This window comes from Rhinoraja longicauda, chromosome 17, assembly GCF_053455715.1.
Source record: "Rhinoraja longicauda isolate Sanriku21f chromosome 17, sRhiLon1.1, whole genome shotgun sequence".
Taxonomy (NCBI): Eukaryota; Metazoa; Chordata; class Chondrichthyes; order Rajiformes; family Arhynchobatidae; genus Rhinoraja; species Rhinoraja longicauda.
In genome coordinates, this window is record NC_135969.1 from 13,569,326 (window position 1) to 13,583,537 (window position 14,212).

Sequence of the window (14,212 nt, forward strand, 5' to 3'; positions counted from 1 at the left end):
ACCCTTCGTCACTTGGAGGGTTTTTTGCTGGAGGAAATGTAGTATTTCAATGAATTGATCTTGGAACTAAAAACAACTTTTTCTTTTCTGCCATGACACTAACTGCATGTTACAGTATTTTACAACCATGTGGTGTGCCTTTTGCAAATATGTCAGCATATGTTAAAATGAAAAGAAAACTGGAGTTAAAATTCAAAACAATACAACCTATAAGTACATCAGCAGCATCTTATCTGCACATCTACTGAATGCTAAACAAGCACTCTTGGTTAATAACCCAAATATGTTTTATTCCTCTGAATAGTCCCTAAACTGAAGTGGCCACTTTTGAGGGTAATTAGTCAATTTATTTACTGAGTAGGGTTTGACATTCAGTCTTTCGTGTGTTTAAAGTCTGGGAAATCTCCGATGCAGTTAGCAACCAGATTCAATATGGACTATCTTGCAGGTACTCCCGTATCATTTGGGGTGGGGGTGGGGGAATATCATAAAATCTCTCTCCAGTACTCACGCAAGTGGATGGAAGGACATTGCTTGTGCTGTAATGTTGCATGGACGTAACATTGCGAAAACTATAACGCTGTAGCATTATATCCTGTACACTTGTCTTTGTCTTTGCATTACCTGTTGTGCTTGTGTATGACTAGATTATACTCAAGTAAAGTATGTTTTGACCAAATGCTACACAAAGATTTTCACTGTCTTGGTGGACGTGACAACTGTGAACTAATGCCAATATGCGCTTTCAAAATAGCATGTAATTGGAGTAAGATTTACCTAGATGACGAACTGGAAAGGGAAGCTAATAATTGACTATTTGGTGTTTTACGAAAACTACTTTTAAGGCAGTCCCTCAGGATCAAGAATTACTTGCTTCATCAGTTTTATTTTTGCGGTGCCTGGTGAGGCCATTGTGTGATTAAGAAGGTGTCTAGTTGCTTTGGTGGGTGCATATTTTGTTAGGTGGTCGACTTCCATTAGTTAGGTTTTTTGATGTTTTCTGTTGAGTTGCTTGTGGACGAAATGTATCATTTGTGAAAGTAAAAACTATAATTTATTACTTGTGCTGGACTGCTTGTCAGCATGGATTTGTCATCCAAATGGATCTTGAAAGTTGAGACAGATATTCCAATATTAACACTATGATCATGGGAGGAGATGAGGCATGTTTAGTTTAGAGATACAATGTGGAAACAGGCCCTTCAGCTCAACGAGTCCCTGGCGAACAGCAATCACCCATACACTAGTTCTATTATACACACGGGGCAATTTACCGAAGCCAATTAACCTACAAACCTGCAAAGCTTTGGGATGTGGGAGAAACCGGAGCACCCGGGGGAAAACCCACGTGATCACAGGGAGAACGTGCAAACTCCATACAGACAGCACTCGTGGTCAGGATGAAACCTTTGGCAGTAACTTTACCACTGCGCCAATGTGCCTCATCTGTTCCTTGTTTTTTTTAATTTGGCCTGCTGCACTTGTTAATGATGACGAGGGACTGGTGCTGCTAAGAAAACTCTGCATTAAATGTTCACTTTTGCAGCGAAGATAAGAACAAATGGAAATTAAGCATGAAATGGGTTTCAGTGGAAAACTTCCTGACTCTTCCAATGTGGCAGTTACATTTAGTTCAAGAATTATAAGGTCCATTAATCAAAGGGTTTGCAGATACTTGTGGGAAGAGATTCAGAACAGTAATGAATCAGCTTTCAGCTTGACTTGAGTACAAAAGACTGTGTAATCCTTGGCTTGACACCTGCATTGAATCAAACTGCAACAGGTATGAATCTTTATAAACTTGCTCTTAAAAACTCCCTCAAATATTCCTTGCTCACTGTTCTCGTCATCCCCTCACATTATATAGAAACAAAACATAAGACCAAGGAACTGATTGTTTACTTTAGGGAGGGCAAGCTGAAGGATCATGCATGACTCTTCATTGGCAGGACTGCAGCGGAGTGTCAATAGGTTTAAGTTCCTGGGAGCATAAGATAGACACAGAATGCTGGAGTAACTCAGCGGGACAGGCAGCATCTCTGGATGGACGGAATGGGTGACACTTTGGGTCGAGACCCTTCAGATCTGTGATCTGGTCTGGGCCCAGCATGTTGGTGCAAGCACATAGAAAGCTCACCAACTCCTCTACTTCCTCACAAGTTTGAGGAGATCTGTTGTGACATCAATTACTCCCTTGAACTACTGCAGGTGTACAGTTGAGAGCACACTGGTTGCATCACAGCCTGAATGCTCAAAAATGAAGAAGGATGTTGAAACTAGTGAGACACTGCCCAGTCCTTCACGGATATTGACCTCTTCACTTTTGAAGGGATCCACAGGAAGATCTGTCTCAAGAAGGAAGCTAATATTATCAAAGACCCACTATCCTGGTCCCAATCCCTTCTTATTGCTACCAACGGAAAGAAGGTGCAGGATCCTGAAAACTGCTACCTCCAGGTTCAAAGACCGCTTCCTCCCACCAACTATCAGGTTCTTGAGCCAACCTGCACAATCCAAACCATAATGCTTGGTCAGCACCAAACTACTATAGACTTTGCATGGCTATGATTGCTCTACTTGCATCTTTGCACTATTGTGGTCAGGTTTACCGAGAATAACTGAATTTATTGTATAGCTATTGTGGTTGGTGCATCTAATGTACATGTAAACCAGCAGTAAGTAAGAATTTCATTGTTCCAGTTCATGGATGTGAACTAAAAACCTGAGGTCCATGTGACAATTTAACACGTGAATTCTTGAACAAAAGGCACAATTGCCACATTCCAATTAATACAGTTAAAAACTCTTAAAAACTCACTCACCACTTTTGGACTTGTCCAAAACTTCACAACTTTTGGTGTCTTTTATTTCAATGGTACTCTACTGTTTTAAATGTCGCTTTAACTCTGGACCCTGAAACTGCTCTATTCGGGTATTCCACAACGCTTGAGAAGCTAGACCATAATGCTCGCACAATCTTGGTTTATGGTATGGTAATTGCCAACAGATGTATTTTGAAACTATGGAAATCAGACTCTGCTCCTCAGTTTGTGACTTAAGAGAATTAATGGGCATCTTACATGTAGAGAGGCTGAGATATGAATTGTCTGGCAACCCTCAGAAGTTCTTCAACATATGGAACCCAGTGCTGCAGCATATTAAGGACAAGTAAAACTATCCCCTCATTGCCACACGCTTTTGTACCTTCTTTGAATCCAGCATTGAAAATACTGAAATATTTGACTTGTGAAAATTACCTTGACTCATGTTTTTGTGCTTTTGTCTTTTTTGTCACATTGGAGTTATGTTTAAATTTTTTTTGGATTATTTATTTGTCTGTTTTTGTTTGTTTGTTTTCATGATTATGTAGGGAAGGGGAGGGATGGGGTTTACTGTTGTTGTTGTTATATGCACTGTAATTAATTAATAAAAAATAAATTAAAAAAACATTAAAAAAAAATACAGTTTAAAAAAACAGAATATCTACTTTCTGGAATTTTGAGTCAAGGTAACAACCACTTGCTAACAGAAACATATACACTGTTTTTGAGTAGAAACTGTTGTATTTTTTAAACTGTGGTAAAATTACTTTAATCCATAGTCCAACCATTTGGAAATCCATATGGTTTGGATCTGACTCGCTGCGTAATGTTTTTGTGCTCCTTTTAAGCTATCTGGTTCACTGGGCAATTTATAATAATGCTGTATGACATGTTTTTCGAAAATAATTAATGTGTTGGTATATTAACACAAATAATATCCAATAGGTCAGAAAACATGCAAATCAGGCATTAGTGAAGTCTTGCGCACACTAGATTGCCAGAGTTGCACTCTGCTTATCTGTATTTTCATCATTGCTTCAAATAACAATAACATAGTAAGATGTGACAGTTTTTAAATTAGAATGATCTCTCTTGCATTATTAACTTAAAGTATATAGGGAAAAAGTTTTAATGTATCTAAGACCCAAGAAGGAATTTCCCCAAGAATGAAAGTCCCAACAGGGGTAAAATGTCTTCTCCACTGGTATGAACTACAATTCATGGTAACTTGGGGTACACTGTTATTTAAGGAGTAAACTTGATTAAAATGTTGCTATGTTAGGATTTTATTATTTGCGAGAGCCTTTCCCATTTAGGCCATACTTTGCTGAGTAAAACATTTAACACGAGTCACTTGGGGAGTAATAGACATCCAACTTCCACACAGTTTAGTTTATTTTAGTTTGTTTTTAGAGATACATTACGAAAACAGGCCCTTCAGCCCAGTGAGTCCGCGCTGACTGGTGATCAGCCTGTTCACTGGCACTATCCTAGACACGAGAGACAATTTATCAAAGCCAATTAACTTACAAACCTGCACGTCTTCGGAGTGTGGGAGGAAACCGGAGCATCCAGGGAAAACCCATGTGGTCACAGAATGTATAAACTCCGTAGAGACGGCACCCTTAGTCAGGATCAAACCTGGGTCTCTGGTGCTGCAAGGCAGCAACTCAACCTCTGCACCACTGTGCCGCCCCATTGTTATTAAAACGTGGGTTACAAAAGATAATTAGGATTCATTATAGTGCACCTGCAGTATTGTGTACAGTTTTGGTCTCCTTGGCTAGAAAGAATGTACTTAAAAGTGTGCAGTGAATATACACTGGATTTGTTCCTGGGAGGGTAGGTTTGCCACTAGAGGATTGATTGAGTAAAGTATGATTGCCGTCTCCACAGTTTGGAAGGATTTGAAACATGCAACATTCTTAAAGGGTTTGACAGACTTGATGCAAGGAAGATGTTTCTCCTGACTGAGAAGTCGGGTTAAGGAACAACATTTCAGAATAATGGGTAGGCCATTTAAGGCTGAAAATAGATTTCTTAACTCAGAGGGTGGTGAACCTTTGGAATTCTTTATTCCAGATGGATATCGGAGCTAAGTCATTAAAAACAAAGAGTGATTAATTTCTGCACTTTAAAGGAATCAATGGATATAGGATTTATGTTGAAAAATGGCTCTGGGGTACAAGATTGGTCATGGTCTTGATTAATTGCAGAGCACATTTGAAAGGTGGTGTGGTCTCCTCCTGCTTATATATTTCTTTTGTTCTGGTACAGAGGAAGATGCTGTTGAGTCTGCAAGGTGAATCTACCTTGGTCAGGCAGGATATCAAATACTCGGACCATCGTCCAAAGAGCACAGATTACTATCTGACATGGGCAATCTTGCTCTGAGAGAGAGTGAGGAGAGAATGTGGAGAGGGCAGTGGAATTGAAGGGGAAAGGAAATGGAGAAAGGTTGTGAATGAAGAGGGAGGAAGCAAGAAGGGAGACACTTCGGAAAAGGTGACAGGGTAGGATAGCCGAAGGAGGAAGGTTATCAGTGGAAGGGGTTCAAGGGGAGGTGAGTGCATGATCTTGTCTGTGTTCAAGCATGTGTGTGCTACATTGGTGGGCCAAAGCTGGACACCAATCATATGAATTTCCTTGTCATTGGAGCAAGACCTCACTCCGATAAGACTTAGCTGGTTTGCAATGGATCTTCCATGTTAATGGAGTTCCATGTCGTCATTAGCTTCGAAGAATTAGAGGGAAGTAAGTCAGCCTCCAGCCCAAGATACTGTCCAACAAGAAGAAAACGTCTCACCATTGATTATCTTTCCAGCATAGAAAGCAACATTTGCAGCGTGTATTGTGTGAGACCTGGTGTTTGATTTGTCTGAATTGATATTCAGTTACGGTACAGAGAAATTAATGTGTTGTGCTTTTTTAAGAAACAATTAATCAGTTAGAATCTAATATTCAGCTACCGATGCAAAGATTTATAATACTTTTGGGGATGAAAGTGGTAGCTTTAATGTTTCATTTATCAAGATAATTTCATTATTCCACTTTTCCATAATTACATTTTCATGAATTTCCAATAAATCGTCTCAAATTTTCCTCACCCGTACAATGAACTGATTTTGACAGCATGCCATTTACCAAATGCACATTATAACATAAAATTTAAGAAAATATGATGCCCTTTGTGATTATGGCAGGTCGTTTTTCCCCCTATCTTTAACATTGTGATCTGATCTATAATAGAATTAGATCTTCAACATTGATGTGGAATGGGGAGACAGTTAATTTATGTCAGTGCAATTCATCATTTCCTAAGTATTCTTCAATCAATACAAGCGGAGCCTACTGCTAAATGTTAACTACAGTTTGGTTTTCAACAGGCTGTACAATATTTCATGATTAAATTGTAGATCTTTGAAATGAATTTATTATTTTTCTCTTCTCAGGAGCTGGAGAATCGGGGAAAAGCACAATTGTGAAACAGATGAAGTAAGTATTATTTGCTGTTTGAATCATGAGTTCCTGTGCCTATGAACTGTTTGTGACCCTCAACAATGATGTTCTGTGCTTGCACAGTTGACAGTAATATGGTCTTTAGATTAGTTTAAACATACAGCGTGGAAGATGAATATTTGGCCCACCGAGTCCGCGCTGACCAGCAATCACCCGTACACTAGTTCTATACTACACAGTTGGGACATTTTTACTGACGTCAAGTAACCTACAAACCTGCAGGTCTTTGTAATGTGAGAGGAAACCGTAGCTGTCAGAAAAAAGTCATAGGGAGAACATACAAACTCCATACAAACAATACCCGTAGTCAGGATGGAAGCCGGGTCTCTGGCGCTGTAAGGAGCACCTCTACCTCTGCGCCACTGTGTCTCACTTATTTGACCCTCAGTAACATGATGGGCTTGCTTATAATCATCAAAGTATTGCTTCAAGATGCTGACGAGCCTTGGCAAGATCTTAGTTTAATACACAAACCAAGAAGCATAGAGTACTTGGAGTTAGTCAGAAAGAAGCAAAAGGAGCCGAAAAGTGATTTTTGGCGGCAACTGTGAATTATCAGTTCAAACTACAGTAAGAGACTTGACTGACCATGAATACCAGTAGCGAGACTCCTCACTTGGTTGAGAGTAGCGTCTATTTTAAGTTGACCTCCATGCATTCTAAATTACTATTCAACAACACAGCAAACTGCCATTAAAATAGGGGAATCTGACCAGTCTAAAGCTACAGGGGCAGAAGGAGTAGCTGCCTGGGATGCAAGGAATCAGATTGAGTCCAGTGGAAAATAAATGTGCCTTGTGCAAGGGTTTAAGGCAAGAGATTAAGAATCTCTATTTACCTTCAGGCCAACTGGGAGGTCATCTTCCATTGTACCAATGTAGTTTTTCTTTTAACCAGCTGTCATTGAAGTAGTTTTCAAAATTAAGATCTAGTTTTGTAATTTATGATATCTGCAAGAGATAACAATGCAAGGCAGTGATCATTGATTGTGTTCATGTATTCATTCTTTCCAGACTATACAACTCAGCCATATAAATGTTCATGCGGTATTCCTTTGGCTAAAGTATTAAAGTAATGGCCCAAAATAATGAAATTTTTCGACATGAATGCACAATTACAGGTGCAGATTTCTTTTTCTCTCTGCAAATGATTTGCAATGATACCTTTCTCCTTTGGTCCTTGGTTCTTGGACGTGTTTGCAGCCACGTTGACCACTAGTTTACCAACTGGCCCTCTGGAACCCGACCAAGACCAAAGCTCGGTGCTGTGTTTTTTTCCTGGCACCCATTGCAACCATTCTTCCTTGACCCTGATCCGCAAATGCTACAAGCTCTAAATCCCAGTTGTTCTTTCCCGAAGGTTTTAGTTGGCCAGAGTTGTCATGCTAGTTAGGGATTCACGTGCATCTGAAAACACGGTGCAGCCTGGATTGCTGAAAGGGATCACTTGTTGATGCACAGGCCATGGGATTAGCGCCAGTGACACTGTGAGGTTGGTGTCGGGATCACAGGTGGGGTCTGCTCTAGTTCCCAAAGGGCTCAATCAGCAGATAAGATAATTCAGCCCATCAATATTTCTTAGCTCAGTCATAGAAATGTTGCTATTTTACTTCCAACTCTTGTGAATTTTTAGTATTGTTTTAATATTGTTTGGAATGATAACTGAGTGTTGCTTTGCACTGGATTACTGAAGAATGAAGCAATCATAGAAGTAACAGTTCCTGTTTAAGTTAACGTGCAAAATCATGTTGTACTTCCCAGCACCTGTTTAGTGCTCTTATACTAGAATTATTCCATGAAACCTCTTTAGTGCAGAGCGGCATTGAAATCTAAATTTATGATTTAAAATTAAAAGCTGTAATTTGATTTGTTCCAGCTACGTCACTCAATCTTCATTGCTTGGATGTGAAGCAGTGAATTTGTGGGGCACAATTTTCTTTGCAGATCTGTTGTTCAACAGGTGACAGAGCAGGGACTCAAAGGCTTGTTCTTCTGAATTTCATAGGATTATTCATGAAGATGGATACTCGGAAGAAGAATGTAGGCAGTACAAAGCTGTGGTGTACAGCAACACCATCCAGTCTATAATGGCCATCATCAAAGCAATGGGAAACCTGAAGATTGACTTTGGAGACTCCAGCAGAGCTGTAAGTAAAATCGGAAGGCTATGTTAGTGGAAGTTTCTTGTGCAAGTGACTACTCTTCCCTCCCAAACCGCAATGCAGTGGGGAGGGGGAGCAGAAGTTGCCAATGGTCCGTGAGGTTTTCAATAAGCCAAAGCCAAGTCATCTATGCATGCATCAAGAAAAGCAAGATGCGAAAAAAGTCAAACTGTGTTGATATATTTACTTTTTTCCCACATAAATTCCATGAGAGCAAATGTTATTCCAGGTGTTAAATTTCTGGGTAGTAGTGAATTCTGTAAGGGTCAATTTCCATGACCCAAATGGTGTAACATGAGGATTCCCTGTTTACTAACTAAATTTTTATAAATATGGAACCCATAATGGTGCTCCTTGTGGGCTTTTCCTGAATAGGTATGAACTTGGAACACAGAATTACTGACAAAATTTGAAATGTTAGCATGATTAATTCCTATTTTCTTCCTTTTCTGTTTCTTTTGTCTTTCTTTCATACCTTTGTTTGAAACAAAACCCTCTCTTGAGCTCTGATCCTTTTCCCCTTTCCCCTAAACCCATTTTATTTGTTAGCCTTTTGGCAGACTGACACCTTGAATATGTAGATTTTTTTTCAAAAAAGGCATGTCTCAGAGCAGTTACAAATATTTTGAGCAGAGGCTAAGATGAAAATCTCTCAGCATTATGAATAATCCATTCAAACGTGCTTCATCTGTAAATTGCCCCAGTGTGTAGGGTGGATGAGAAAGTGGGATGACAGAACTAGTGTGCACAGATCATCGATGGTCAGTGTGGTCTTGGTGGGCCGAGGGGGCCTGTTTCCATGCTGTATCTTTAGATTAGTTCAGAGATACAGCGTGGAAACAGGACCTTCAGCCCACCGAGTTCACGCCAACCAGCGATCACACATGCACTAGTTCTTTCCTAAACATGAGGGACAATTTACAGATGCCAATTAATTTACAAACCTGCACGTCTTTGAAATGTAGGAGAAAACTGGAGCACCTGGAGAAAACCCATGCGATCATAGGGAGAACATAGAAACTCTGTACAGACAGCACCCATTGTCAGGATCAAACTCAGTTCTCTGGCGATGTAAGGCATCAACTCTACCACTGTGCCGCCTGAAATGTTATCTTTCAATACTTCTGCATCTCCCATCATTTTCTGTTCTTCAATCAAATCTTTTCTTACTCTCTTAAAGAAGCCAACTCCAGTTTGCGCCAGGATAGTTCAGTCATGAGGTCCTTCTCATTGCTGATCTATCTTGGCCCTGAGATCAGTTCATCACACAGCCTCTTTTTTTGCTGACTGTTGCTTGCTGAACAGTGTTTAATTTTCTCCCTTCTCTTTAAAATGTAGCATGTACAGCAGTGCTGTTGAATGTATTTCTAGCATGGAATACGAGAAGGCCACATTTGATCCAAGACTGGATTACTATACAACAACACTCTCAAAAAACGATCACTGCAGTATTTGCTATCAAACATTAATTGATGCTTGGTCTTGTATGATTGTTTTGGTCATATACAAATCTGCCTATCTGCAGCCAACACACAACACACTTTAGTTGTTTATTCTGAAGTACAGGCTGCAAGTTGAAACGCCTTTGCTGTTGGATATAATTTAATTTGTTTTGAAAAATCTTTGAACTAAATTCCATGCCTCCACACTTGACATTTTTTGTGGCTCTTTGTTCAGGCATTTTTTGTTTATTTCAAAATTGTCGTTGCACTGAATGGTGTGTGCCTGGAGCATGCTGTCAGGGATGTTAGTGGAAGGAGAAATATGATAGTGGTGTCTCAGAAACTCTTAGAAAGGTACACAGATATGCAGAGAATGAAGGGATATGGATAATGTGCAGGCAGAGGAGATTAGTTGGCAACATTTTTTTATTCACAAAATGCTGGAGTAACTCAGCAGGTCAGGCAGCATCTCGGGAGAGAAGGAATGGGTGACGTTTCGGGTCGAGACCCTTCTTCAGACCCTTACTCCAGCATTTTGTGAATAAATCGATTGACCTGCTGAGTTACTCCAGCATTTTGTGAATAAATCGATTTGACCTGCTGAGTTACTCCAGCATTTTGTGAATAAATCGATTTGTACCAGCATCTGCAGTTATTTTCTTATACATTTAGTTGGCAACATGTTTGGCACAGACATTGTGGGCCTCGTTACCTTCTATCTTCAGTGTTGTAGGCCCAAGATCCCTCCAGGTTCTTTGGTAGTTAATGTGAATATATCTGAGTGATGTATGTTTATTCTGTGGTTCAAGAATTTAAGAATATTACCTCTGCGTGATCTGGCCAGCTGGCACTTAGCACGGCTCACAAAAGAAAAGTAGCCATATGATCAAAGTATGACCATTTTCTGTTTTATAGACAGCATGAAAATGATCTATTTTGGGACAGAAGGATTTGAGTAAAGACAGTGCAGAGAAGATTCACGAGGATGTTGCTGGGACGGGTGGGTTTAAGTTAGTCAGGAGTGACTCGGTAGCCTGGAGCAAAGGAGGCTGAAGGGTGATCTTAGAGGTTTATAAAACCATGTGGGGCATAGATAAAGTCACTCCCTTCTTCCCAGGGTAGGAAAATCTAAAACTAAAAGGTATAGGTTTACGGTGAGAGGGGTAAAATTAAAAGGAGACCTGATAGGCAGGTTTTTCCACAGAAGGTGTGTAAGTCTTTGAAGAATTGTACAGGTCTGAAATGTTGGTGGCGGGCCGTCTTTGACCAAGAGACAGGTTCGAGGTGGGTGAATAGTCAGGTGGTGGAGGGAAGATGAACTAGAGGAAATTGTCCGTTTCTGTTTACGTGCCAGCCCTTTGGAAACAAAATAAGAAGGATTGAACCATCTGCCAGCGCTGTTGAATCATGCCGTTTGAAATGAAGATAGAATTTGTCAGGTAAAGTGGACAGCTGCTCTTTTTAAAAAAAAACTCTCCCATCCATATCCTACCACCCCCTCCCCCACCAAATCTTGCAGGGATATTAGGATGAAATAGCAGTGATATTTCCTAATACATAATTTCCGTGTCACGAGACAATTAAATCTAAAGTAATTATGGCAAGCTAAGTAATTCATTAATTTTATGGAATATATGTTTACCACTGCATGATTTTTTTCATTCTGTTGGGTATTCTGAAATCTTTCGTGGTTGAGAGTTCACCAAAGTGAAGCAAATGTTGGTAGGAAATAGAGCAAGCAGTTTTACATTGCAGTTTTACTGCGCTTTGTTAAGTGTCTAATGGCTAAATCTTGCACAGTCCGCAAATGATTCTGAAGTTCCTGATGATGCAGAAATTACTCGATTTGCTCTGATGGCAAGCTGTTATTGAAGAGGTTGGAAGGCACATTTGGGTTTTTTTTCACAGCTGTTGATTGGACTGATCTGCAGGATTGCAAAAGCAGTAAATTGCCCCTTGTGCCAATTTTTTTTTCAGCCGGCGTTGTCATTTTTTGCAGATCTTTGCAAGATAATTACTGTGAAAGAAATTCATTTAACTCATGTTATCTGTCCAGCTATCCAATAATTTCTATAATTTCATAACTATTGCCTTATTTGCATCAGAGCCATAATTACGCAGCACGGAAACAGACCCTTTGGCCAAGTTGTCAATGCCGACCAAGTTGGCATACTGAATTAGCCCTATTTGCCTGCATTTGGCCCATATCCCTCTAAACCTTTGCTATCCGTGTACCTGTCCAAATGTCTTTTTAATGTTACTGTACCTGCCTCAGCTACTTTCTCAGGCAGCTTGTTTCATATGCACACCACTCTCTGAGTGACCGACTTACTCCTCTGATTCCTATTAAAACTTTATCCTCTCGCCTCAAACCTATGCCGTCTTGTTCTTGAATCCCCTACCTTGGAAAAAGACAGCATTCACCCTTTACAATCCATTCATGATTGTATACACCTCTAAAAGATCACCCCTCTGCCTCCTGCTCACCAAGGAACAGAGTCCTAGCCTGCCCAACCTCTCCCCCTGTAGCTCAGGCCCTTGAGTCCTGGCAACATCCTCGTAAATCTTCCCCACACTCTTTCCAGCCCAATGGCATTTTTCCAATAACAGGGCGACCAAAACTGAATACAATACTCGAAGTGCAGCCTCAGCAACATCTTGTACAACTGTAGCATAATGTCCCAATATTTAATTAGAAATCCAGTCTTCGGTTGGTTTGCTTGAAGGAAGCATTGTTAATATTAGTAATAAATCTGCCTTTTGCTACGTTGAACAAAATACCAATATGGGGCAAGTGAAGGGATGTTCAGTTATTTTTCAGGTTTGTCTTTCATATTTGCAAATTGCTTATGTGTTTCTAAGACCAGCTCTTGAGAGCAAAAGATATGACAATAAGCATCAAGGTCCCTCATTCCTGTATGGTATTTGTTCAAATCATGGCAATTTTACTTTTCAATTCAGCCCTCATCCCCTGAAATCCAAAATCTATTATTCTTTGTTTTGTACATGCAACATAATTCAAAATCAAAACATCCTTTACAATGAATCCCAAAGATTCAGAACCTCTGAGTGAAGATATTTCACCCCATCAATTATAAATGATTAATCCCTAGTTCAGCGCATGTCATTTTAGCTGTCTCCTTTCCATCTAGAAGAAAGTCCAGCCGTCTAGTTAATTTCTCCTTAAATAGTAACCCTCCCATCCCAGAATTAAATCCAGTGAATCTTTTGCTGCCGTGTTTACAAGATAAGGATACTATTAGGAAGGAGCCCAGAGTGCGTTTGAACCTCATTTGCAATCTACAGTTTTAACTATTTTGTAAATTTTTGGATTTGTGAAATAAAAGCAGAGAAATTATGGAACTACAGTGAAGCAGTCATTTTTGAGGAATGTGGAAATAACATTTCAGCTTGAACTTTAATCTGCCTTTCACCTAAAAAGTCACTGTGGACAAGGGAGAGCCAATGGGTGTAGTGTACCTGGACTTTCAGAAAGCCTTTGATAAGGTCCCACACAGGAGATTAGTGGGCAAAATTAGAGCACATGGTATTGGGGGTAGGGTAGTGACACGGATAGAAAATTGGTTGGCAGACAGGAAACAAAAAGTAGGGATTAACGGGTCCTTTTCAGAATGGCAGGCAGTGACTAGTGGGGTGCCGCAAGGCTCGGTGCTGGGACTGCAGCTATTTACAATATACATTAATGATTTAGATGAAGGAATTAAAAGTAACATTAACAAATTTGCAGATGACACAAAGCTGGGTGGCTGTGAGCAGTGAAGAGGATGCTATGAGGATGCAGAGTGACTTGGACAGGTTGGGTGAGGGGGCAGATGCATGGCAGATGCAGTATAATGTGGATAAATGTGAGGTTATCTTTGGAGACAAGAACGGGAAGGCAGATTATTATCTGAATGGTGTCAGGTTAGGAAAAGGGGAAGTACAACGAGACCTGGGTGTCCTAGTACATCAGTCACTGAAAGTAAGCATACAAGTACAACAGGCAGTGAAGAAAGCTAATGGCATGTTGGCCATCATAAAGAGAGGAGTTGAGTATAAGACCAAAGAGGTCTTTCTGCAGTTGTACAGGGCCCTGGTGAGACCACACCTGGAGTATTGTTTGCAGTTTTGGTCTCCTAATTTGAGGAAGGACATTCTTGCCATTGAGGGAGTGCAGCGTAGGTTCACAAGATTAATTCCCGGGATGGCGGGACTGTCATATGATGAAAGAATGGAGCGACTGGGCTTGTATTCACTGGAATTTTGGA

General features: G+C 40.2%; 1 protein-coding gene across 1 annotated transcript in view; it reads left to right on the forward strand.

The window, feature by feature from the left end:
* Positions 1–14,212, forward strand: part of LOC144601770 (guanine nucleotide-binding protein G(i) subunit alpha-2) — a 207,272-nt gene that overhangs the window by 105,920 nt on the left and 87,140 nt on the right. Inside the window, exons 2-3 of the mRNA XM_078414165.1 lie at positions 6,275–6,317; positions 8,346–8,487. Of these exons, the coding sequence (XP_078270291.1) occupies positions 6,275–6,317; positions 8,346–8,487 (185 nt within the window). The remainder of the gene's footprint in view (positions 1–6,274; positions 6,318–8,345; positions 8,488–14,212) is intronic.